Source organism: Ahaetulla prasina, chromosome 6, assembly GCF_028640845.1.
Source record: "Ahaetulla prasina isolate Xishuangbanna chromosome 6, ASM2864084v1, whole genome shotgun sequence".
Classification (NCBI taxonomy): Eukaryota; Metazoa; Chordata; class Lepidosauria; order Squamata; family Colubridae; genus Ahaetulla; species Ahaetulla prasina.
The window spans coordinates 56,061,321-56,088,183 of record NC_080544.1 but is presented as its reverse complement, the minus strand read 5'-3'; the positions used below and the strand labels follow the sequence as shown (position 1 = coordinate 56,088,183).

General features: G+C 38.5%; 1 protein-coding gene across 1 annotated transcript in view; it reads right to left on the bottom strand.

Annotated features, from left to right (window-relative positions):
- SORCS1 (sortilin related VPS10 domain containing receptor 1) overlaps window positions 1–26,863 on the bottom strand; it is a 508,480-nt gene that overhangs the window by 107,006 nt on the left and 374,611 nt on the right. Inside the window, exons 6-8 of the mRNA XM_058189114.1 lie at window positions 21,255–21,319; window positions 16,433–16,551; window positions 12,516–12,605 (exon numbers count right to left, since the gene is read on the bottom strand). Coding sequence (XP_058045097.1) covers window positions 12,516–12,605; window positions 16,433–16,551; window positions 21,255–21,319 — 274 coding nt within the window. The remainder of the gene's footprint in view (window positions 1–12,515; window positions 12,606–16,432; window positions 16,552–21,254; window positions 21,320–26,863) is intronic.

Sequence of the window (26,863 nt, the reverse complement as noted above, 5' to 3'; positions counted from 1 at the left end):
CATAATAATGCCCTTGTTCTTTCTGTCAGATTCAGCAATTTGTCTGTTGTTTCTTCTGGGCAAATCATGCCATGAAACATGTTTCCCACTGACATAGGGGGGTTAAGTAGAAGAGAAGGCTGGGAAAGGGAGATAAAAGGCAAAAAAGAAAGGAAGAAGAAGCAGGTTCAAGTCTAATTGGTGTATCCCCCAGACTCCATCCTGACAATAACCATGATGGCTTTGTTTTAAGTCTGCCTGGAAAAATGTGGCATCGCTAGCCCTGAAAATATCCCACCCTCAACACTGAAGGACAGTTCACATTAACATGCAGCACGTTTATCTGACCTTTGTACTTTCCTAAAGAGAAACAAAGCACAATATTATGTGCATCATTTGAATTGGGCATATGAAAAGAACTAAAGTCTAGCGCTTTCTGAATCACCATGAAATTGCATGTTTGCTCAGTTGATACGGGGAATGTAAACTTTTTGAAAATTTAATGAAGGCAATCCAGGATATAATTAATTTAGCTGTTGAAACTGTTGGTTATTTTTGAGAGTTTATTCTTCAGATAAAAAACTCTCCTTTTTCACTTTTCTTCCCTAGAATACTAGTTTCTCTTGCCCTGATAATTTGATTAAAAATGAATGAAAACCACTGATTCTTTCCATAATTACAGAAAATTTACCTTGTTCTCTCTCTCTCTTTCCCTCCCTCCCTCCCTCCCTCCCTCTCTCTCTCTCCCTCCCTCTCCATACTAACTCACTTCCTTATCCCTTACTGTCACTAAATTATTATATAAAACTAATTTGGAATGTTATTGTCTAAGCAGTCTAACATAATTTTTTTTTTAAAAAAAGGTCAATTAAAACATAGCATTTTACTGATATTATCAACTTTGTTATGTATCTTTAAATGTTTCGGCGGGAAACAAGCACGTTGCTGATTGGTTGAAGCCGCCGGTTAAACTGTATATAAGGAGAGGTTTTTCCCCAGCCGGGTTGCTGGGTTCACCCTATATTAAAGAGCTGTTGTCACTACCCTGGTCTCCTGCCTCATTACTTCCCGAACTTAACACTCTCCTCCCCTCCCAGAAAACACTTTACCTATATTTACATATTATTTACATGTTATTTTTCGACGTAGTCACGCAAATAACTTGGGCGTCTCCTGATTCTTTCGGACCTGCGCAGTTCAGTCCTTGGGAGTGGGTTGAGCTGGTCGGAGGGGCTGTTTGCTCCTCCCAGCTCTTTCTCTAGGCCATCCGGCCCTGGATTACTTGCAGACTCTTTTTCTAGGCCATCCGGCCTTGGATTACTTGCAGAGTCGTCCCTGCTGTTTCCTAAGGGAACCTGATGGCGTCGCTGGACCTCCGGGGACTCAGATAAGTCTTGCGCCTCTCCCGGGTTAAAGTCAGCTGTGGGTTCAAATAATGTGTGGTCAGGGTCTGTTTCATTTAGCTCGGATTGTTCGGCTATTCGTTTTCTTATTTGATCTATGTGGCGCCTCCATACTCGGTTGTCTTTTAACTCAACTAAGTATGACTTTGGACCGGTTGCTTTTATGATTTGCCCTGCTAGCCAACTTGGGCCGTCCCCATAGTTGCGTGCCCACACTCGGTCGCCTATTTCCATTCCTCTAGTTTTTCCAAGTTCCCCCTGGTAACCCTCTGGTGTGTACTGGGGATTTAAACGGTCTAGTGGGCACTGGAGCTTCCGTCCCATCAATAATTCGGCTGGGCTTCTGCCTGTTGCGGTGCTGGGGGTTCTATGCTGGACCGCCAGAAAGAAATCTATCTTTGTTTGCCAGTCGCCTGGCTTGAGTCTTGACAATGCCTCTTTTGCGCTCCGGACGGAGCGCTCTGCAAGGCCATTCGACGCAGGGTGGAAAGGCGCAGAGAGGGCATGCCGGATGCCCGCATCTGCCAGGTATTCCTCAAACTGTGTTGCCGTGAATTGTGGGCCGTTATCAGATACTAGCGTGTCGGGTAGCCCGTGGGTTGCAAACAGGTGTCGTAGGGCTGCGATTACAGCCTCGGCTGTCATGGATCTCATTAGAATGATTTCCAGCCATTTAGAGAAGGCGTCGACTACCACTAGGAAGGTTTGGCCGTGGAAGGGGCCAGCAAAATCGATGTGGATTCTCGACCAGGGCCCTTGGGGTTTTTCCCATTCCCTGACTGGGGCCGTTGGGGGTAGTGGTCTGGATTCCTGACAGGCTAGGCATTTCCCTACCTTCTCCTCAATTTCTGAGTCCATTAGGGGCCACCACACATAGCTTCTCGCTAGCCCCTTCATCCTTACGATCCCTGGGTGACCCTCATGGAGGAGGTCCAGTACCTTTGCCCTCAATTTCTCCGGGATCACCACTCGATCCCCCCATAGTAAACACCCCCCTTGAGCCGATAGTTCCCCACGCTTCTTTACAAATTCCTTAAAACGCTCGCCCGGTGCAGCGGGCCACCCTCTTTGTACCCAACCAAGTACAGTTCTCAAGATAACGTCCCGGTAAGACGCCCGAGCCACTTCCTTAGATGTGACTGGGCCAGAGTCCAGAGAGTCAATTAATAGTACGGGCGTCCCCGGAGTGGGGTCCTCGATTGTCCCTGGTAGTGGGCATCTGCTTAATGCGTCTGCATGCCCCAACTCCTTTCCTGGTCGATGCTGCAGTTTGTAGGAGTAGGCGGCCAAAAAGATAGTCCATCTGGTCAATCGGGGTGAAAGTGCCACAGGCGTTGGGCGGTCGCCAGCCAATAACCCTAACAGTGGCCTATGGTCTGTGACAATTTCAAAGTCTCTGCCAAAAACGTATTCGTGAAACTTCTTTACCCCTGACACTATAGCTAGGGCTTCTTTATCCAACTGGCTATAGTTCCTCTCGGTTGAGGACATCGTTCTGGAATAGAAGGCTATTGGGGCTTCTGTGCCATTTGGGAGTCTGTGGCTGAGCACTGCCCCCACTCCGTAAGGGGAAGCGTCACAAACTAGAACCAATGGCAATTTGCTGTGATACTGGATTAGCAAGCTATTGCTCGAGAGTAGGTTTTTTACTGCTTCGAAAGCCTTGGCTTCCGCCTTCCCCCAAGACCAGGCAGCATTCTTTCCCAGCAATTTATGTAGCGGCTCGGCAATCGTTGCCTTATTTTTTAAAAAGACCGCGTAAAAGTTCACTAAACCCAGGAAAGCCTGTAGCTCTGTTTTGTTTTTGGGCGCTGGAGCCTTTCTTATTGCCTTGACCTTGCTCTCGGTGGGGTGAATTCCCTCTTTGTCAATTCTGTAGCCCAAGAATTCTACGGATTCTACCCCTATTTGGCATTTGTTCACTTTAAGCTTTAGACCGGCTGACCGGAAAATGCCCAAAACTTTTCTCAATCGCTCCCCCAATTCCTCTAAATTTTCTGCCGATACCAAAACATCATCAAAGTAGGGGACTACCCCGGGGAGCCCTTGCAGAAGTCGCTCCATTAAATTTTGAAATAACCCTGGTGCCACACTCACCCCAAACTGTAATCGGGTACACTTAAAAGCCTCCCTATGAGTCACGATCGTTTGGGCTTCGGCGGTGGTTGCGTCTACGGGTAGTTGTTGATAGGCTTGTGCTAAATCTAATTTAGCAAAAATTTGCCCTTGTCCCAACGAGTGCAGCAAGTGTTGCACCACGGGAACTGGGTAAGCGCTCTTTTGCAAGGCTTTGTTTAACGTTGCCTTGTAATCAGCGCAGATTCTCACTGACCCATCTGGTTTCACTGGGGTGACGATTGGCGTCTCCCATTTGGCATGGTCTACTGGTACCAATATCCCTTGCCTTATGAGCTTGTCTATCTCCTTATCAATCTTGGGTTTGAGGGCAAAAGGTACCCTCCTTGCTTTTATCCTGATGGGGGCTACCTGGGGGTCTAAATTGAAAGAAATAGGGGTCCCCTTGTACTTGCCCAGGCAGTCCTTGAACACATCTTCGAATTCACTCATGAGTGCATCTTTAAGGTTAACGTCACTTCTGTAGATGCCAGTCACTCCCATGCCCAATGCCCGGAACCAGTCTAGTCCCAACAAACTTGGCAGGGCCCCTTCGACTATCGTGATGGGCAGGGTCTTCTTGTGTGGTCCGTACTCGACGCGGACGGAGGTGGTCCCTCGAACAGGGATGCGATTCCCTTGGTAGTCGTGGACTCGTAGCCGTTGTGTTTGCAGTTTGCGGTTTGCGACTTTTGGCAAAGCTTTCGCAAAAGTGTCCCAGGACATGATTGTGATCGCTGACCCGGTGTCCACTTCTAGTCGGCACGGCACTCCTTCTATTTTGGGTTTGGTGAAGATTTTCTTCTCCACCCTGGTTTCGGCGCGGCCTATTATCACGGTCGTTCGATTCAAGTTCGCGCCTTTTTTGCTTGAGCCAATCACGGGTCGCCTTGCCGATCCCGCGCTCTGATTGGCTGGTTTGAATTTTCGGCGGGAAGGTTGGGGTGCTCGACAGACTTGAGCCAGGTGCCCCTTCTTCTCACACCGCCGACATGTAGCGTCCTTGAATTTGCATTGTTGATGCGGGTGTTGTCCTCCGCAACTTCCGCACTCCTCCCGGTCTTCTTTGCCACGTTTCTCGGTACGACAAACCCCTTCCTCATCCTCGCCGTCTGATTCGGTCTGGATCTCTTCGTGGTGCACCGGGGTTGATTTTGTGCTCGCCTTCGGTGTGAGTGGCTTTTGCAGGGTCTCCGCCGCTTGGGTGGACATTTCATGCGCTCTGGCTTCGTCCAGAGCGTTTGCCAGCGTTAGATTGCTTTTTGATAGCAGCCGCCTCCGCAAACGCATGTCTCTGACCCCACGGATGAGTTGCTCTAACAGCGCCTCGTCCAAGTCTCGGTACCCACAGTCCTTGGAGGCTTTCCTCAGGGCGGCCATGTAGTCGCTGATGGATTCGCCCTCTAGCTGTCTGCGCTCTCCAAATTCAAAACGCCGCACGTATTTGGACGGTGTTGGCGCGAAATGGTTTTTAAGCAGGGTTTGCAGAGTTGGCCACGATACCGATTGTACCGGTGTTGGCTCTGCCAGGGCTTCCGCGATGTCGATGACCTCGGGACCGCAGTGGCTCAGGAAATATGCCCTTTTGCGATTGTCGGGCACCCCTTGCAGCTCGTTTGCCTCGAGGAAGCTCTCGAAACGGGTCATGTACGTTCCCCATTTCTCCCTGGATGGGTCAAACGGTGCGGGCGGGGTGTAGCTGGCCATCATTGCAATTTCGCCCTGAACTTGCTGGGTTCAGTTCTTTCGTGCGTTCAGCTCGCTCCTGGTGCTCTTAACCTCGATATCCCACCTTCGTCGCCAGTGTTAAGTTCGGGAAGTAATGAGGCAGGAGACCAGGGTAGTGACAACAGCTCTTTAATATAGGGTGAACCCAGCAACCCGGCTGGGGAAAAACCTCTCCTTATATACAGTTTAATCGGCGGCTTCAACCAATCAGCAACGTGCTTGTTTCCCGCCGAAACATTTAAAGATACATAACAAACTTAAAGGCAAACATCTTGATGTAAAGGCTATCAGACAGTCATTATTTATTTTTACTTGCAGACAGTTATGTTTCCTTGGAAAATGGCTGCTTATGAAATTTGCAGTATGGTTTGCACTGAATCATGGGCTAATCAATAAACTATGGAAAAATAAAACCAAGCTATGACTGATCGTATAAGCAAAGCCAGGGGATTATTAGTCTTTCTGATTAAATGTATCAACTCAAATAGACTTGGGAAAAATGATGGCTGGCAATGTTGCATAAATAAATTTGTTCCAGAAGTTTACTTAATTAGCAATAGATATTTAATGGTAGAAGGACACTTCTAAACTAGGTGAGTTGATAGGAGTAAATTTGATATAGTCCCAAATATTGTGATAATAACCAATATTTGATTTCTCAGTGCAATTTTCAAATTATTTTCAAACTAAATAGAATGAATCAGAATCCAAATACTTATAAAAAGATTCATCTCAGAAACTTAAAACAGCCAGTGTTAGTAATTAAACATTTTGCATCTATCAAACATCTTCAATAGAAAATCATATATTTGTCAGATAGTGTTAGCTGATGTATTAATATAAATATAACTACTTTTGTCAGCAAACACTGGCAAAAATTACACACAGATGAGTATTTAATCCCTGAGATGGTCTTCAGCTCTGTTAGAATTATTTCCCTTTAATTCTTTCTTTGAATCTTTCTATTCTTTCTATTTCTCCAAAGCACCTAAAGGTAGAACAAGAAGCAATGGGTGGAAACTAATCAAGGAGAAATGCAACTTAGAACTAAGGAGAAATTTCCTGACAGTTAGAACAATTAATGAGTGGAACAACTTGCCTGCAGAAGTTGTGAATGCTCCAACACTGGAAATTTTTAAGAAAATGTTGGATAACCATTTATCTGAAATGGTGTAGGGTTTCCTGCCTGGGCAGGGGGTGGGACTAGAAGACTAGAAGACCTCCAAGGTCCCTATGTTGTTGTTGTTGTTGTTGTTATTATTATTGAATTATGTCTGTACAACTTTATTATTTGTAAAGTAGCAAGAGCTGACACTAAAAGTATCCAGATGCTAGATTTCTTGATGTTTTTTATGGTTTGAGAGTGATAAGCATGCCTAAATGCCAATGTACCTGGCACCAAATAGACCTCTTTATATGCTTATCATTCTTAATCCAAATGTGCATGGACTAAATGAATGATAATACCTAACATCCAGCTACAGGAGCTATTATGCATGATAATCTTGATGAGGTTTGCAAGACGGCATTTTGTCTGCTACCTGATGCCTATAATAATTATTTCACTATGACCACATGAAAGACATCATATTTTGCTATTTCCTTTTACTTAAACCAGTAGAAACATCAAGGCAAGGATCCAGTGATAAAGTTACTTTGTCTCAATACTAAAATTCTATACTAAAATCCCATAAGCTGCTATGGTGCTAAGAACCCTTTACAGCATTGATTTTATTTGGAGAAAGTAATTGAGCTGAAAGAGATTAAAGACTCTCTACCCATAAAAGGCCGTGCTTGTTTCATTTCCTTTTGACTGTGTTGTGCTTTGTTCATTTTTAATAAAGGCAGCCACCTGCTTTGATAATAGCATCCTAAACATGGTTTTCTCACTGTGTCTCCGCGCATACAGATTTAGCTGCTCATCCTTTGAAGTTGTGTGAGCTTGTAATGAAGCACCTTGTTGCCTTAAATATTACCCTGCAGGTGGATTTAACATCGTCTGCTCCTTGAACAAGGTGACAGAGGGGGACTCTTGGGGCTTGTTAGGGAAAGTAGAATCCTACTTCAGAAAAAGTTGCTTAGGAAATATTTAATTCAAATTACTTCTATAATGAATTATATTAGCTAATAAATGCTCATCCACAAAGAGGGAAAAAGGTATTTTAAGTTATTATGGGCCAGCATAAGGAGGCATAAAATTATTCCACCTTGTCTATGTCACATGGGGAATGTTTTGCTCTTCCTTTCGATATCTTTTACTTTCTTTGTTCTTTGCAAATTTAAATTCCAGATACTCTAAGAAAAAGTCTTTTCAAGAAGATTGACATTTTTAAACCGTCCCCAGCAAATCAACCCATCCCAATTAGGTAAAGTAACATGCACCAAGTTAAAAACCTCAAAATGACTTATCTTTGTATTTAGAAAAAGGGTTTATGAAGAATTTGCAAGCAAGAACATGTCTAACATTTCTTTTCATCAGTAAACTCATTATTTTAGAATATAACTATTGTCATTTGAAAGGAAAGTTGAGAGAAAGAGAACTACAGAAGAAAATACATGATATTGTTTTCTGGCCACCTTGGCTCATAATGCAAGTCTTTTAATTTTAAGTAAATATAATCCCAAAGAGCTATTTTTCACATCCACCTGAAACCAGTAGGTTACATGGTGCATGGGAAGACTACATCCCCATCCTCTATCCTGCTTTCCTCTAGCCATGTACCCAATCAGCTGACAGCAAACCTATTACCAGCAGTGGCCTGTGAAGAAAAAACAAGGGAGCAATTTGGATGAGCGCAAGCAAGATAGGGCTGGTTCGTTGTGTTGTGGTCCACCAGCAGCCTGCGGAGCTGGCAACAGAGTTGGACAGCAATGAGGCTGAGGTGAGGCCAGAGCCATCGGGGAGTGAGGTGCGGACTCCAGAGCCTCCTGAGACTGACAGTAGTGAGGCAGAGGAACAGGAGGAGCCTGTTCCAAATGCATGCATGAGAAAAGCTGCCAGAAGGCAAGAGCAGCTCAAGCAAAAAAGACAACTCGGAAGTAGGGCCAAGAAATGATTGGCCCCTCCCATAAGGCTTAAAACAGACCAGCAACAGCATTTGGGCTTTGCCGGAAAACAACGTTGGTAGCTTCGTCTTCTGTTTCATCTATGTCTTGCATTTATTTTTGTGACTTCTGAACATTTGCCAAGAAAGGCCTTTGGCAATTTGCTTAATTGGACCAAGGTTTGCGATAGGATTTAGGAATTTGTGTTGGGAGAAATTTGTTTTAATTTAGTTGAACTATGCTGGGAATGAAATAATTCTCAGCTGTTCGAATAAAGTTTTTCCCCCCCAGGACTGAGTTTCCTACTACCTACTTGGGCCTGGGTCACAACAAGTTAAAGGGCATACGATGAAGGGTGAACCCTCTTCCCCTCTGGAGAGAGGAAGAGGGATCACCCATCATCAATACCATCTAATCAGCCCTACCTTGCTGGCACTCATCCAAGTTGCTCCCTTGATTTTTTCCCTCTCTGAAGGGAGGGGGCCCTTTGGACACACCAGAATGGGGAGCAAGGGTTCAGTATTCCATGCAGGCCACCACTCCCTTTATTCCACTCCTCCTATCAAAGTGTCCAAGGAATAAATGGAGGAGTCAGCAGAAACAGCTTCATTGGGGATTTCCTGAGGCTCACAGGGGAAGGGAAATGGCACAAGTCTATATTATATATGGAAAGAATGACCCCATGGGTCATAGGTTGCACAATATTATATTAAAACAAAAGAACCTACTGCTAGATAAGACACTCCATGATGTCTATATTATACTAGAAAGTGCCCCTTAGAGAACCAAAACTAGTGAGCTGTGTGACATTGGTTACCGTAGCCTTGTAAATATTGTCTTTCTTGGAACAGTAGTGAAAGAAGATTACTTTTAAATAGACATGTAAAAGGTGTATGCCATAAATTGGTATGAGAATGGGCTTTTGAAAGGCTTGAAAATGATCTTTGCCATGTGATTATATATTATGGAATGCAGACCCATAGAATTCATCTTTCAGGAGTTTTAAATTTGCACCAAAATTTGTTTGCTGAAATATTCATTATATTCATAGAAATTACTTACAGAAAAGCGTGTTTGCTGTGCTTGTGTTATTAAATGGAATGTATATATGTATTAAATACTTTTCTCTTAGCAAAAATTATCTTATATATCATTATTTTTTATTTTATTCTAAAGCGCTCCGGTGAGATTGATTGGCTAAATGTGAGTGACTGTCCGAAAAGAATCTGCTAAAAATGAATCTAATATGGAATCTTTCTGATCTTATCACAATATGTTAAGAATACTACACTAGATAAATATGAGTGATAGTTCATTTATGATAGAGTGATAGACAGTTTGGTCTAGCAGAGACAGCCAGTTAGCTAGAAAGCCTTCTTGGTGACTTTGGGCCAGTCATTCTCTGTCAGCTCCAAATGTTAGGCTCAGATGGGAATTCTTGTTACAGAAAATGGATCAACACTCAATTGCTCCAAAAAAAAAAAAAGCAGACCATGTGTGTGCAAGCACACACACACACGCACATATAATAATATAATATAATAATAATATAATATTTTTATTTATAGACCGCCCTTCTCCCAAAGGACTCAGGGCAGTGTACAGCCACAAGTAAAATACAGAAAAAACAACAGTACAAAACTAAAAACAATCCTTAAAAAACCTATTTAATTTGGCTACTTATAGATAAAAATATTCCCACTAAAATTTACTAAAAAATTTAAAAACCCATACAATTTAATAATATAAAATCTAAAATTTAAAATTTAAGCGAGTCCAGCAAGACGAAATAAGTAGGTTTTGAGTTCGCGGCGGAAGGTCCAAAGGTCAGATATTTGTCTGAGTCCAGGGGGAAGCTCGGTCCATAGGGTAAGAGCCCCCACAGAGAAGGCCCTCCCCCTGGGGGTCGCCAGCCGACATTGCTTGGCTGACGGCACCCTGAGGAGCCCCTCTCTGTGGGAGCGCACCGGTCGTTGGGAGATAGACGTTGGCAGTAGACGGTCCCGTAAGTATCCCGGTCCTAAGCCATGGAGCGCTTTAAAGGTAGTAACTAACACCTTGAAGCGCACCCGGAAGACCACAGGCAGCCAGTGCAGTCTGCGCAGGATAGGTGTTACATGGGAGCTCCGAACGGCTTCCTCGATAACCCGCGCAGCCGCATTCTGGACTAGCTGGAGTCTCCGGGTGCTCTTCAAGGGGAGCCCCATGTAGAGAGCATTGCAATAGTCCAGACGAGAGGTAACGAGAGCATGAGTGACTGTGCATAGGGCATCCCGGTCCAGGAAGGGGCGCAACTGGCGGATCAGGCGAACCTGATAGAAAGCTCTCCTGGAGACGGCTGTCAAATGGTCTTCGAAAGACAGCCGCCCATCCAGGAGCACGCCCAAGTTGCACACCCTCTCCATTGGGGCCAATGACTCGCCCCCAACAGACAGCTGCGGCTGCAGCTGACTGTACCGGGGTGCCGGCATCCACAGCCACTCCGTCTTGGAGGGATTAAGTTTGAGCCTGTTCCTCCCCATCCAGACCCGTACGGCCTCCAGACACCGGGACAGTACTTCAACAGCTTCGTTGGGGTGGCCTGGGGTGGAGAAGTACAGCTGCGTGTCACACACACACATATACACACACACACATAAACACATAGGTATTTAAATGTAATACATTTCTCAGAAATTTATGTTGAGCAGATACCAGAACTGTGGTCATAAAGACAACATGGAAATAAAATTCCCTAAATTAGAGAAAATTGCAAATGAAAAACTGATGAATGGTTGCTATTCTTGAAACACTTGTTAACAAAATTATGATTTTGGATTATACTGGATTACTGGATTATGAATTTACAAATTAGGTTTATGGCATTGTGATCTGGGATTATGATTTTGCTGGGATTATGGTTTTACTAATATATTCAAAAAAGGGCTAGTTTTAAAGCAATTCATATGTTTTTAATGGCAGGCAATTCAAGAATCCAAAACTGACCAAAAAAATGTATCCTTGCATTGTAATTAGGTATTACAGGTTTCATCTCGATAATTTAATCACTAACTGAATTTCTCACAGAAAACTGAAATGGCGGATAGATGGTGATTAAGCATTTTGGAAAGTTTGACTATCTCACTATAAATAGTCTCATTCAAAATAGTCTGTATAAGCTCCACTGTGGCATTTCCAAATGGCTTTTACTACATTCATTACAATATTTGGCTACAAAAGGCTTTGATGACTTTTTAAACATTTCTTACAAATAAAAACTTGTCTCATGGTGATGTGATTCAAGAAAATAAATCCTCCCATGTCATTTGACCTATCTAAGAATTCAACCTATTCAATCCCATAAAGGTGATTAATTTTTGAAACCTCTCAGTTCAAATATTCTTAAATGTTTATAATCATAACTTTTAAAATCCAATTAAGAAGGGGAAAAAGGATCTAGTGGCAGGATAAAAGTTTAAAAACCTAATGGTTGCAGTCAAGAACATTGATCTCATTATGACTGGACATCTTGGTTTCATTTAATTTCCTGTAATATGGACCTAAGTCACAGCACATCAAAAAATTCAGACCTTGAATCTGACAAGCAGTTTCATAAACTATGTTCTCAGATCATGTTACAATGCATCAAAACATTTTGTATGGGGAGCAAAAGTCCTTAACGATCATTTTTTCTGTCCTTCAAGTTTTTTAAAAAGAAAAGTCTTGAGATTTTGTTTCCTTTTATATAAAAAGTAACACAGATTTTTAAATTTTTAAATGAAATAAGCTTCCCATTGATAGATATATTTTACTAAAATTCTTTAAAAGGCTAGGTAATGCATGTTCTTTCAGGCTCCATTGCTAATTTTCTATTTTAAAAAAATTAGAGGCATACAAAAACATACTTTCTAAAGAAAAAAATCTCATTTAATCCCTCTAACACAATAAAATATGGAAGCTAGCAGCACATCAGAAGGCCAAACTTTTTAATAGAAAACCTCAAAATGTCAGTATTGATGAAAATGAAATACTAATTAGTAATTTCCACCAACTGAAAAAAAATCAATCTGCATTTTGAACTGATGCCCTTGAACAGCTGCAATATTGATCTTAGAGAGTATTTTGCTTGCTGCTTCAACATGTTCTTGAAAAATAAAGGAATACCTGCACTAATTAAAACAATTCGGAGAAAACTGGCCACAAGCTGCAATTCCTCTGGTCTGTTATCTAATATTATATAGGAATATTGGAACCATGATAACTTACCTTTGGCAAAGCATATTTAGGAAGTTTCATCTGCGCAAAAGTATTTCTGCGATAAGACACGTAGTAATGCGGCCGACCTCCAGATGTCAGCTGCAACATATAACATTGCTTTTTCTTATTATTTTAATCGAGGTGTTATTATCACTGTTTTCTCCTTTTTTAAGGCATGTAGAAAATAACAGGTGCGTTATAAAGGGAAATGCAGTTATGTCACAATGGTTCCAAAATGGCAATGAAGATACAGCAGGAGATGAAATAGCCCTCATTCAGATATGGAAAAAGACAGCATTAATAAGTATAATCTATGCAGACTGTGAAGGAAGACAAAAAGAGCAGGGGAAATCTACAAATGCAGGTTCCAGAAGCAGCATGCAGCATCTCCAATTGCAGAAGCAAAAATTGCAATACTGTTTTCAAGTCAATAATGTTGTATTGTTATATGTTACATGTTATATTTCCAATTCAGACAATAAGAAAAGCTTTTCTGCTCTAGTCAGCTTTGGGGAAAAAACTTTTTCTCCCAACCCAAGCCAAGGGCCCTAAGATTTTGATGAGTTCTAGAAGGTACACCAAAGTCCTCCATATAGAGTATGCCATTTGTGTAACAGTAATATTTACACATGCTACAGCCAACCACTTCTTCCAGCAAGCCAGAGAAATGAAATAATCTTCAGGCAACAACCCACAAGACTCCCCTGCCCTTTCCAAAATCCTAGAGGCCATAACAAAGGTCAATCTTTTTCTATTCAGACTGAGTGACTAAACAAAAACTAATATCTGTAACAATTCATTAACAAACAACAGGAGAGACAACAATCTTACTGAATATGAAATATAGTTCTAGATATTTGTTTCATTTGTATTAGCTTTCTTAAATAAAGCATATTATCTTTTTAAAAATATGTATGTTAAACTATTTTAAGAATATAATTAATAGCAATCTCAGTTAATGCACAATTCTGCTCTAAAAATATTTTCTCTGAATTGCTGGAGTAGCAAGATACACATTCAGAAATAGCACAAGCTTGGAAAGGTTTAGCACTTCTGGTCAAATTCCACATTTCAGTGCATCTTTAAGTGAACAGAAGCTGACTTAGCCCCTATGCAAGACAGCTATACACGACATCTTGAATACTTATGTATTATTTTTGTGCTGTTGCTTACAGGCTTAAAATAAGAAAACAATGAAAGTGCAGAAGTTTAGATTCTCCTCCATGTCTGTCTGTCTCCTTCCTTCCTTCCTTCCTTCCTTCCTTCCTTCCTTCCTTCCTTCCTTCCTTCCTTCCTTCCTTCCTTCCTTCCTTCCTTCCTTTTCTTCCAGGCAATGTTGTCTGGTGGCTGTCTGGACACATCCCTGCAAGATTTTAGAAGTGGTTGCCATTGCCTTCTTCCTAGGGCTGAGAGAAAGTGACTGACCCAGGGCCGCACAGCTGGTTTTGTACCTAAGGAATATTAGAGCTCCCGATCTCCTAATTCCTAACCTATTGGCTTAACCACTGCACCAAACTGGCTCTTTCACTCTCTTATAGTTCAGAAATATTCTATACCTCCTTGCAGATATTGCATGTTTGAGATTTTCCCGACTTCAGATATACTAAAATTGGGAGGCTCTGAAGGGCATACCAAAATCCTTGTTTTTGTTACCTATAGCTGATTTTGCTGTTTTACTGAAATGCCTAACCATTTCAATTTCTTCATTGACTGTGGGACATTAACTCTAGGATATGAAACCACATAGTTGAAATCATTCTTCTTTTCATATATATTATTTCTTATATTACTCCTATCACACAATTCCAAATAATAATACAGCCCATCCTATGCTTAATGGTTCCAACATATTTTCACCTTTTTTCCCATAATTTATTTATCTATGTGTTTATAGCCGAATATGTCAATTTTTGTTGGAACAGTCCAAAGCACTTTCTTCCAAAAACAATTCAGACTTGTTAGCATGTTTTTGTTAGCATATTTTAAATGATAATTTTGGATCAAGGAGAAAAGGTCTTCTGAGAATCCTGCCATATTGATTATTGTTGCATAAGTAACACTATATTGTGAATCTACTCCAGTGTGAGTTAGCTTTTTCAACAGATCATTTGCAGTGATCTGTACATTTTGGTTTACAGATCTGACAAATTTGGGGACTTTTACACCAAAACTGAGATAAATAGCTAATATATGTTCAAATTGGCAGAATTTAACTTTGTACCATGTAGAGGTTGTAACAGCTTCTCTTCACTTACAGATTTTCCTTTATACAATTTAATCAGGTTTTAGGTTTTAGAACCTATAGTGATTTATGTCTTCCTTCTTTCTTGCAAAGCAATCAACTGTACTTCTATTCATGTCTCTTTTTCTTTGCTTCCTTAATCTTTCTGGGTTTGTCCAGCTGTGAGGTTCCACATGGCTTCTTCATGGTAATTGATTTTCTTCCTCAGAATGATTTCTTCAACTGGTGATGTAGAGGATCACTTTGTCTGCTTCACATTACTCATGCCAGTTTCTCCTGCAGTTCTTTCGTAATCTCACTGGGGGGATTTCTCAATCATGCTGCTGGGTGCCAGTATTGCCAACAGAGCATTCATAGCAATTGGAGATCAGCACTAGTATACAGATCCTTCCACCAAGGTTGTGAAAGAGCTGTGCAAGCAAAGGAGCCACAATGCATGAGAGAGATGATTATCACCATTTGATCAGGATGTTTCTACAGGAGAAGAATGAAGAAGCCACATGCAGCCTTCTGCTATAATGAATGATAAGTGGGAACAAATACACAAGTAGGTGATTTAATCTTAGCCCTTAAAAAGATACACTATGCATGTTCAAAAGCATGTCGCTCTTTTACATATGGATAAAAAAAGAATTAGAAGTCAAAACTATGAATATGTAAAACCTGTTATGTGTACACTAAGGCCTGGTCCATTATTAATCATGGATGTATGAATAAAGCATTTTCGCCATATTTTCGATGGTAGGAGAATTTACCACACTTGTTCTACAAATAAAAGAAATGAAGCAATGTATTGTTCTAACCTTCAGAAGAGTTGATATATTCTATTTGGAAGGAAGTGATTTACTCAGAGAGGCTAGAGTGGTACAGCTGATAGCATTTGGTAACACATTCAAGATCTTCTATCTTCAGCCCACTTAAAAACTCCTGGTTATAGACAATCCAGCTTCAAAATGTATATGCTGATGCAAGCCAGGAACCTCAGCCTCAAGGAATACTTGAAAGATAGATAATGTATAGCTCATCTCCACTTTGCTAGCACTTTATTTCCTCCTTCTTGTTATGATGGGGATAGCAGCAGGAAGATAATGAAACTTAAAACTATTCAGATATATTCTCTGGCTTCCACCTGGAACATAGCTCAGCTGAATATATCTCATTTTCTTCTTTTTTTGCAATAATAGGTGCCCACGCATGACAATCATGCCTGATTAGTCTTCTCTCAAGCATTCCCTTTCCATATCCTTTCTACATCTCCATTCTATCTCTAAAGAGAGACTCTATCTCGCCCCATTTCAAACTAATAAAAAAGAAAATCTTGATTGGTCTGTTGTAATGGTGATATTGGATTTCTGGCATGCAAACTTAAAAAGCTGTTGAAAAGTGAGCACATTTTTGGAATAGACAATATGGAGAGCTGACTGACAAGAGAGATTATTTCCATACATCTTGAACGTATGTCAGACCTTACCCCTCATGACCCTTGTGTTAACAAAGTACTTGAACCAAAGGCAGAAGGAAACAATTAGCATCCCAATGGGAATAACAACTTTAGTGATGCCATGAATTAGCTTGTTCTTGAGCTATTTTGTTGCATCTGTTAGGGAAGGGAGTTTAGCTTTGAAAACTAAAGGGAAAAAAAATGATTTGCAATCAATAGAAGGGGTAAAAAACTGTTTCAGACCTGAACAAATACATAATCATCTTGGACAATGAGAGAATCGGAATCAATGTATCCAGGAAAAGGCTTGCTTCTTACAGCTTCAGAGCAGTTCTGCATCCTACAGGTGATGTACTGTGCATCTGAAAGCACACAAAGAAACACACATAAATATAACACAATTTCAGCTCTGAATTTTCATAATCTTTTGCGGAAAGTTCTTGATTTCTAACGTTCCATTTAGTGACTGTTTTGAAGTTACAATAGCAATGAAAAAAGTGACAACCGTTTTCCACGCATATTATTGCAGCATCCCCATGGTCATCTGATCAACCTTAATATGGGCAACTGATTCATATTTATGATGGCTGGAGTGCCCCAGGTCAAGTAAATACTTTTTGCAACCAGATCCACTTTACAATCATGTTATTAACTTAATAACTACAGTGTTTCACTTAACAACTGTGGCAGGAAAAGTCATAAGATGGGACAAAACTCACTTAATAACTGTCTCAGCAATAGACATTTGGGGCTCAGTTGTGGTTGTAAGTCAAAGACCACCTGTACTTAAATATTTCATATAGAGATCAAGGTCTGCAAAAATTTGTTACATTATGATAATCAATAGGAAAGCAAAGTGCAATAAATAGGCAAAACTTTTTCTTGCTTTATTGTGGCTTTTAAAGGATTTTTAGATAACAAGAGCCCCAATTGAGTTTCTTTAAGTGTGCAAGAGAGTAAAACAAATCAAACTGATTTTTTTAAAAATATCAGATGAATAGATAGCAAAAGTACATGTAGGAATTTTTTCTGCTTTTTCTCTAATTTAAAAAATATTTTTTCAGGTTGAAACTATCTTGTTAATTTTCAGTCTGAAAATTAAATCAGTAGAACAAAAAAATTCTACTTCAACAATTTATACTGGATATTTTGTATCATTTCCTTTTTTCTTGAGCCATCTCTAGAGATTTGGCCAGGGTCAATAGACTAAGCTAAGATCTAAATGGGCCTATAAGGCAGCATGAAGACCTAAATCCATTCTAAATGGGGTTTAGTTTTTTCTATTCAATATTGGTTCCTTGAGTCTATGTGAATCTTCAGGCTGCCTCATAGGAGCAAGAAAGAATAGAAAAACACAGACCAAGAGTCAGAGAATAAAGCTGCCCAAGATATTAGAAATTGAACTTTATGACCTCTTCAGTATCTTTCCTTTTTTACAGCGATATAGCTCCTAGGACTTGGAATACTTCTAAGTTACTGTATATCTAATGTTAACAAAAATATGAATGACTTTTGCCTTTTGGGCTATAGTAACACATAAATGGACTATTGCAGAGCATTTCTGAAGGCTATGTGTTGACAGCAATGACTCCATTTTTGAAAGAAAAAAGAGTTGCCTAAGAAGAAAGTTAAAGGAAATTAGGTTTGAAAATGCTTTTTTTCAAGCAAACAATAAACCACTAGTTATGTGAAGAACAAGTCCTTCTGCTGCAGTGTTTTCTTTCATTCAAAGTGAAAACTCTCCTAAGGACAAATAGCTTTCTTAATTACAAATTTTAGGTTCTTTTGGACATAGAGATAGATCACAGTAATACTTTCCTAGGGAGTCAGTCCTGCCAGAGATTTCCACTGAACATGGCATAATACAGCTTGATGGAGAAATATTCTTTCCCACAATTTATTTCTATATTCTGATAATAACTGAAGACTTTGCTAATGTTATTATTTTTAATTGGGGGGGGGGGTTGCATTGTATTGGTAATGCATATGCTGAATATATTCTATGCCCTCTGCAATTATACTCATCTGATGTACCCATGTATTTGTGTTCATAGATATCCTAGTAAGTTCTGATAAAGTTCTTATTCATAAAATACATCAAATGATGACCGCATCATTATATATTGTATCATTATGTTATGTTATATTATTACATTTAATTAGAGTCAGATGTAAATAAAGAACTATAACAGTATCACTAAAATTTCACATTTTTTTCTGTATAAGTGTGTGATTAGAAGCAAGCTGATAATTGCTTTCTTAAGACTTCAGAGTATTAAAATGATTTCACATGAGCAGAACCGCAGGAAAAGTTCAGAAAAATGATATAAATATTGGGAATTTGTTCAGAATCTTATTACAATAACCTTTTTTTCTTAAGTTGGTTCACTGAGAAGCCATGCAGCAACAATTATTCTTTTGATAGTTAACCCCTGTGGACGCTTTATTTATCCAGTACCACAGGAAGCACCTAATCACTTACACTTAATTCATGCCAATTAATACATTTCATTACTGAGATCTGGAATTAATTTATTTCCTTCTCTAGCCCAGATGTTTTCCCTCCCACCAATAATTGGGATGTTAAGTTCCTCACTGCCAGCATGCACACCTCCAGCAACAGCTGCTACTTTGATTGTTACAGCAACACTGAAAACATACAGCATCCTGATTACAAAAGTAGATATGGATTGTCTCACTGATAAGGTTAGTGTAGATCAGGGGTGTCAAACACACATCGTCACAGCATCATCATATGACATATCGTGACTTTTTTCCCTTCGCTAAACCAGGTGTGGGCGTGGCCAGCACATGATGCATTCGGCCCGCAGGCCTCGAGTTTGACAGCCCTGGTGTAGATGGAATTGAAATTGAAAAAAGTTTTGGTTTACTGAAATGCCCAACTTTTTCAATTTCTTGAAATGGATATTAGCATTAGACAGCTGGAATGTGGAAAGTTGTAGCAGAGCTTGCAAACATACTCATTTCAATAAGGCTTTCTATCAAACAATAATACAAGACTAGAATAGGGCAGGAAATCTAAGTAGTCATCTTCTATTGAAAGATGCATGAAGGATACAGCTACCCACCACCCATATCTTTGCCTTTTGATGTAAAAAAAGACTTAGCATTCTTTTACTATTGAGAAACTTCTGTTGGGCATGTCAATATTATTTGGATTTTATCATATTCATCAGAAAGATACTAGAACAAATGTGATATCCTTTCTTTATCTAAATATGACATATACTATATTGTAGTTTCTAGGATGCAGAGTGAATTCATATATCAAAATTATAAAAATATGACAAAAGATTTCAACCACTGTAATCCATCTTGGTCTGGATATACTAATATCCTTTAATGGTTATTTAAGGCAACACAGTGCAGTTTTGCTTCTATCTCTTAGAAAAACTGAAATATATGGATGAAGTTAGTTGTCTGGTTCACTGTCTAACTCACTGGTATTCTACTTTGAAAGGCATGGTCACATCTGTTGCCTGCAACCTGTTGCCTTCAACCTCCACAGACAAGAATGGTATGAGCAAGTTATCTGTGACATCCAATATGATGTGACATCATTTAGGAAAAGAATATTGCATCCTGACTACAAAAATAGATATGGGTTGCCTCACTGATAAGGTTAGTTTAGATGGAACTGCTAAATTTCATTTATTTGCACATCATACTGGCCAAAACAAAAACTGAATGAAGAAGGGTCACAATGGATAGCTGAAGGAGATGTGTAATGGACTTTGAGAAAGAATCTGAGATGTTACAGAGAAAAGGGATGTTTATTCAGTACATTCTCTGATATTTAATGATCCCAAAGAAATCTGAAATTCAGATGCTAGTTTGGGTCTTGTGGTCTCACTGACCTTTTCAAAAAATTTATAGACTTAAGCCTGGTTATGCTGACAGAGCATCTTCCTCATACTATTATAATACGGATCCATATTATTATGGCTTATTTAGGGCAAATATTTTTCGTATGAATACAAAGAGCAGATGTATTTCAGAATTTAGGCTTTAAATAACCCAAGATGCTATGGGTTAGTGTTTTTAATAGTTTCATCACCTTATTCAATCTTGTGCCTTTACCATATTCTCACCCTACTTTCATCTGTTTATAAAAATAGAATAGTCACTGGAGGGCTGGGAGCAAAGGATTTCAAGATAGCTAGTAATGAAAGGGGAAACCTTCTAGACATCCCTAGCTAAAAATGGTAAAATATAAAAACTGAACTTTATTTCATTTCTCATAATAATTATTCTTTCCAAACAATTCTTCTGGACTTTGCAAAATTTTAATGTTAAGATTAAAATTAAATATTACAAATATGACTGCTGAATATTATTTAACTATAAGTTAAGTGTTAAGTGTTATTCATATTTATGAATAACATAAATATATACGATGTGCCAACCTCGAAATGAATCAGGCTTGCTGTAGCCATCTTTCTGTTTCTCATCTTCCCACATACTGTAGTATAGGAGGGGAAGGAGATTTGGAATGTCAGACCAGACAATAACAACAGATCATCCGATGGGAACCAAGGTCATCTCAACAGGTGCTGGCCAGAGACTAGAAGGAGTTGCCAGAAAGACACCAGAACACGTTGTCACAATGTGACCTGTGACAATGAAGGAGGGAATTATCTATTCTTTAATTAAATAGAAAATGCAAGAAATGGTTAGAGGTAGTTTTGTTTTCATGCATACCAAAATGATGTACTCAATAAAACTGTTCTTTGAGAAAGCTCTTCATCTCAGAGTTTTGAATTAGTTAGGTTCATTAGTTGAAACCTTAACACTATGTACAATATTAATGTACTTTTTAAAAAATTGACTGATTGCTTAGGGAATGAATGGCAGAATGTGCCCTAATAAATTATATTCCGTTTTAAAGTATATGTGTGTATGTTGTAGAGCAGGGGTAACTACTTAGAACAATCATAAAAGTATCCATTGGATCTCCATAATGCAATCCTATGTTCAGATGAACGCTGGTAGACTACATAATTATATTCTGATAAAATGATGAAAAGGTAGTCACAGCACTTACGGCCATCCAGTGTTTTTGCCTCCATGTGGACTATGTCTGGATCTTTGCTGGTACCCATTTTAGACCTGAGAAGAAAAACAAACACTGTAATGTTACTAGGAATAAACAAAATGTTTAGTTAAAAGGAGTTACCTGGAACATCTAATAGGAAATATTTCAGTATTCATTCAATCATTCAATCAATAAATCCACTAGAGTTCTCTTTGAGGGCGATGGGTGGTTCAGAAATATGAAATATAAATAAATAATAAATAAAAATGTCATTTTTTAGGACCTCAAGAAACAATGAACCTGCCCAAATTCACCCTGATGAACTCCAATGGCTAAACAACTGAATGTCTCTAGAATAATACCATATGAACTATACCATGTAACTCTCACTATGGTCCCCAATAGTTAAATTATTTCTCAAACTTCAGCTTCTCAGTAATGCATATCTAGTACCTACCCAAATCTAGATGGCTAGTAGATTGCAGTCAAGAAATACAATTCCACCAAACTCCCCTCCCAAAAAAACAAACAAACAAACAAGCAAACAAACAAACAACCCTCTCATTGCTGGTATCTAATGGTTGATAGGTAAACCAATCGGCCCATAATTTATTTATTTATTTATTTTAAAAAATCAATTACTGATGGTTTGGGGAAAAAATCATGGATATAGCAACTAAAGCATTGTGACAAAAAACAACAACTATACTGGCTTGTCTAGGCAGTTGCCAGGCGCCACTAGACACACTTTAGACACCACACTCAACCCCGCGCCCCCCCCCCCCACATATATTCAGATAATACACGTATTACTTTGTTATAACTTTGTTAAATTTAATGCTCCAGGGCTTCTCTGCCAAAACACTTATTACAGCTAAGTAATGTGTCATATAAATCCACAATCTAGTTGGGCCAAGCTTTATGGTCATGAGTGTTTTGTGTCTGTATCTATAACATAACATAACAACAGAGTTGGAAGGGACCTTGGAGGCCTTCTAGTCCAACCCCCTGCCTAGGCAGGAACCCTACACCATCTCAGTCAGATGGTTATCCAACATTTTCTTAAAAATTTCCAGTGTTGGAGCATTCACAACTTCTGCAGGCAAGTCGTTCCACTTATTAATTGTTCTAACTGTCAGGAAATTTCTCCTTAGTTCTAAGTTGCTTCTTTCTTTGATCAGTTTCCACCCATTGCTTCTTGTTCTACCCTCAGGTGCTTTGGAGAACAGCCCGACTCCCTCTTCTTTGTGGCAACCCCTGAGATATTGGAACACAGCTATCATGTCTCCCCTAGTCCTTCTTTTTATTAAACTAGACATACCCAGTTCCTGCAACCGTTCTTCATATGTTTTAGCCTCCAGTCCTCTAATCATCTTTGTTGCTCTTCTCTGCACTCTTTCTAGAGTCTCAACATCTTTTTTACATCGTGGAGACCAAAACTGGATGCAATATTCCAAGTGTGGCCTTTCCAAGGCATTATAAAGTGGCACTAACACTTCACGTGATCTTGATTTTATCCCTCTGTTTATGCAGCCCAGAACTGTGTTGGCTTTTTTAGCAGCTGCTGCACACTGCTGGCTCATATCTAAATGGTTATCCACTAGGACTCCAAGATCCCTCTTTCATGTCCTTTGTATATTGTATATCATCTTTCATGTCCTTTGTATATTCTGAATCCCTCATTTATATCACAAAATATTTCTTCGATAAAAACTTTTTTTGCTTAATTTCCCAGTGCAGCAGTAAAGGCTGTGCAATGATTTAAAGATGTTAATGCAATTTCTTGTGATATTGTTAGTGCCATTTTAATACATTTAGTAAAATACATGTTATAATATACAAATGAAGCTATATACTGGAGACATCAATGAGGGTGACCATTTTTCTTAAATAAATAGCTGATACTTTTGGGAAAGTTATTTGAGATATCTCTAATACATGTTTTAATGTGAGAAACACCCATTTTATAACTAATCAAATACCTTGATCAATTTCATACTTTTAATGACCAAACCAAGATTTACATTCTGCTTCCAGGGAGGAAATTGCAAACTGAATGTAACTTTACTAAGAGCAGAGCTGATGACTATGGCAGGATGAAAATCTGGCAAATGGATTGATTGTTTGCAATTCTAGACTGTACTTAAAATTATGAATGAGGAACAAATTTTATTGGACAAAACTGAGACTAATCTGAAATTGTATTTAAGACTTCACAAATGATATGGAAAAATATGCTACACTGGTTATACAAATAAAACCAGCTGCTATCTTAATAACCCAAAAGAGATATGAAAATATTAAACCAAAACAATGATCTGGATAACTTTTCTACATTACATTTATAAAAGAGATGTGCTGAAGTTTGGAAAAATGTTGTGAAAAGGGATAAAGAAAAAATAAATAAACTTCCAGGACAATATTTGAAGGGATTAAAATTTAGGACTGTTAAAAGGAAGGAATATAAAGATGATTTATTTGACCAAAGTTAAAATATATTAGCTATTACATCTAGTAAGCTTTAATGGACATTTGCTGATCAAGACTGAACGATGAGGTTTTAAGGAGTTTATAGATAAGAGATGGAATATGAGAAGAAGAGATCATTTGCTGTATTTTAAGAGAAGGTGATAATTTATTGAAATTGTTTATGATTGTGATGAAGGGATGAATTATTTTTTAATACATACATACATACATATATATTTCTTTACTATACTCTTATAGACTTCCTTCCTTCCTTCCTTCCTTCCTTCCTTCCTTCCTTCCTTCCTTCCTTCCTTCCTTCCTAATTTGCATTAGTTTTGTCTTCTTAATTGTAATGCTAAATAAAAGTACTAGTTAAAAATACCTTCTGCTAAAAAATGAACTTTTTTCTCATAAGATAGCTTCTTCTAAACAAATCTTCATATAATTTTCTACTCACAGTGACTTCTCCTACCTAATAGGGCAGGCTCACAGGTTCTTAACAACATTTACAAGGTCAGGGAGCAGAGTCTTCTCAGTTGCAGCTCCTGCTTATAACAGTTTGCCTCCTGGATTTGAGTTTTAAGAAAGCAATAATAACTTGGCTTTTTAAGGAAGTTCGGGTCTGGTATATATTGGGAATGCCTAGCATGGGTTACATGGTAATGTTCACTGTACCTTGGTGATGGTAATATCTTTCCTATTTTTTATTCTTAATTATATTATTTTGTTAAATTGATTTACTATTTTAATCTTTATACTATAAGAATGTGGCATGTTCAGAGTCCTGATGAATCAGAATAGCATATAAGACCCAGAAAATAAAATAAATACAAAAGACTTAGGATATAAACTTTTTATAGCTGACTGTTATGTAATGAAGCAGCCCTTTCATTTCTCTGCTTGATGCAGCTTAAGATAGCAAACTAAACCATCCTATTTTCTTGAGTTTGTTTTTTTAACATAGTTCATAGTCTTTATACCAACAGCTTCCTCATTCCTATTATTTGTTGTTGTTTTTGTTGTTTTCATTTTAATTATTTCATCAAGAGGTTGCAATCTTGCATAGGCTGTTCCCTGCCTTATACATTTTTCTGGAAAAAAAAAGGTAATTTTGAAACCATAAAAATAATGAATCTATAAATAAATACATACATACATACATAGGACATCCAGGGTTTACAAGGTTGGTTTTCTTTTACAAGTTTTTCACAGTAAATCCTCAGGCTTTTTTTGTAAATACAAGAAACTTCAAAAAGAAACCGAGAACTTCTACAGAGACAATTGCTGGCGGGGAAAAAAAAATCAGATAAAGTTGACTGCATAAGTGGAATTGCTGCATTGCTATGCACTGTTGGGCTTTAACCTAAACTATCCAGGAACTTTTAAAAGTTCTTAAGTGCAAGATAATTAAAAATGAAATTTTATTAAAATTGAGAAATGAAGTATCTGTGTGGGTAAAATTTCCTTACACAATATAATGAGTTGGATAACTAAGTAATTGCAGGATGCATATTCAGAGTTCAGAGATTTATGGATGTTTGTGGTTCCTAAGAATTGTCCTTGTTCTGTCCACAATATTTTAGCTCTTGTTGTAATTTCATCTGAAGAGGATAGACACATGCACTCTTATTTTGAACATATGTAGGCTTCTATAAGGTATTGCTCAGGGATATCCCAAAGGTGCTTATTCAAAAGGCAACTGGATTTCCTTTGTTTTTCCTTGAAGACGGTTTGCTTCTCATCCAAGAAGCTTATTCAATTCAAGCTTCTTGGATGAGAGCAAAATGTCTTCAAGGAAAAACAAAGAAACTCTAGTTGCCTTTTGGGGCAACCATGACCTAGATGACTGAGAATCTCCATAAACTCAGTGATATATTGAATGCCTTCTTTTCTCTTCATATCAGAAGCATTTTAAAAGAACAGTCATTCTTCAAAGGACTGAATATATACATGTACAGTTAAAATTCATATTCTTTTATTGATATGTATGTGTATCTCTCTCTCTCTCTCTCTTTTTCTCCCCCTGGGTGTGCATATATTCTTTTTTTAAAGGAAATTTTAGCTATACTCTACCTCTTAGGACCCAAATACTATTTTCTTCCATGGGCCATACTTCATGCCCTGTCAGAACTTACATTTCATTAATTAGAATTCACTAATGGGAAATTCAAAACAATTCTTTTTTCTGCCACTTTCTTTTTAGAATCAAGCTTGTCCTGATTATTAGCTTTCCAAAATTATTATTTTGGTGTCTTTCTGGAAAATGGAATATGTTATAACCAAAATACATATACTCTACTGTTTTCTATTCATTTCTTCTCTATTTTTCTATCTCTTCTGTACCACTATTCTTCCAATCCCACCAATTCTTGTTTTGCCTGTACACACCAGCATTTTCTTGAAATCTCCATGGCTTATTTACCTGAAGCACTTTCACATTCATATCAGATGACATATTAAAAGGTTTTTAGTATTCTTTGTTGCCTTCTCATAAATATTACACTGAATATTTCAAAATTTTCATTAAAGTTTTTTCATTTGAAATATACACTTCTGTGAAACAAAGAAGTTGTTCAGCAGTACAATTATGGAAGGCTGACAAAGTCATGCTGTGAAAATGATTCCTAAGTGTTGGAAGAGGTGGAAAGGCAGAAGTATTTATTAGGGAGCCTCAATCTTAAGAAACTTCTGATGTATTTCTGATTGGTTAAGATGTTGGGAGGCAACCTATATTTAGAGATAAGAACTGAAAGCATCTGTGGTTCAGTAGAAGGGGGAAAAACAAATCAAATATAGGAATCAAAAGGTAAAAAAATGATTATTGCACAGCAATTTTCTGAACAAGGTCTGTGAATTCTTCCACAAAATGCTGAAATTTGGCCAGTGGCATTAAAACCATTCATCCTAAAGCAATTTTAATTTTTAAATATATAGTATATTAATACTTAATTTAATAACCACAGATTAACTTTTTTCCACCTTGAAATTTACTCAGTTTTGTTTGTAATCATACCATATTCACTCAGATGAACGCATGTTCTACTAGACTGAATATGCCACTGGGAAAAAATTGTTTCCTTGTTGGATTGCTGTCTGACAATGATTGTGTCCCAAATCAAAGAGAAAACAGAATGAAACACAATAGAATA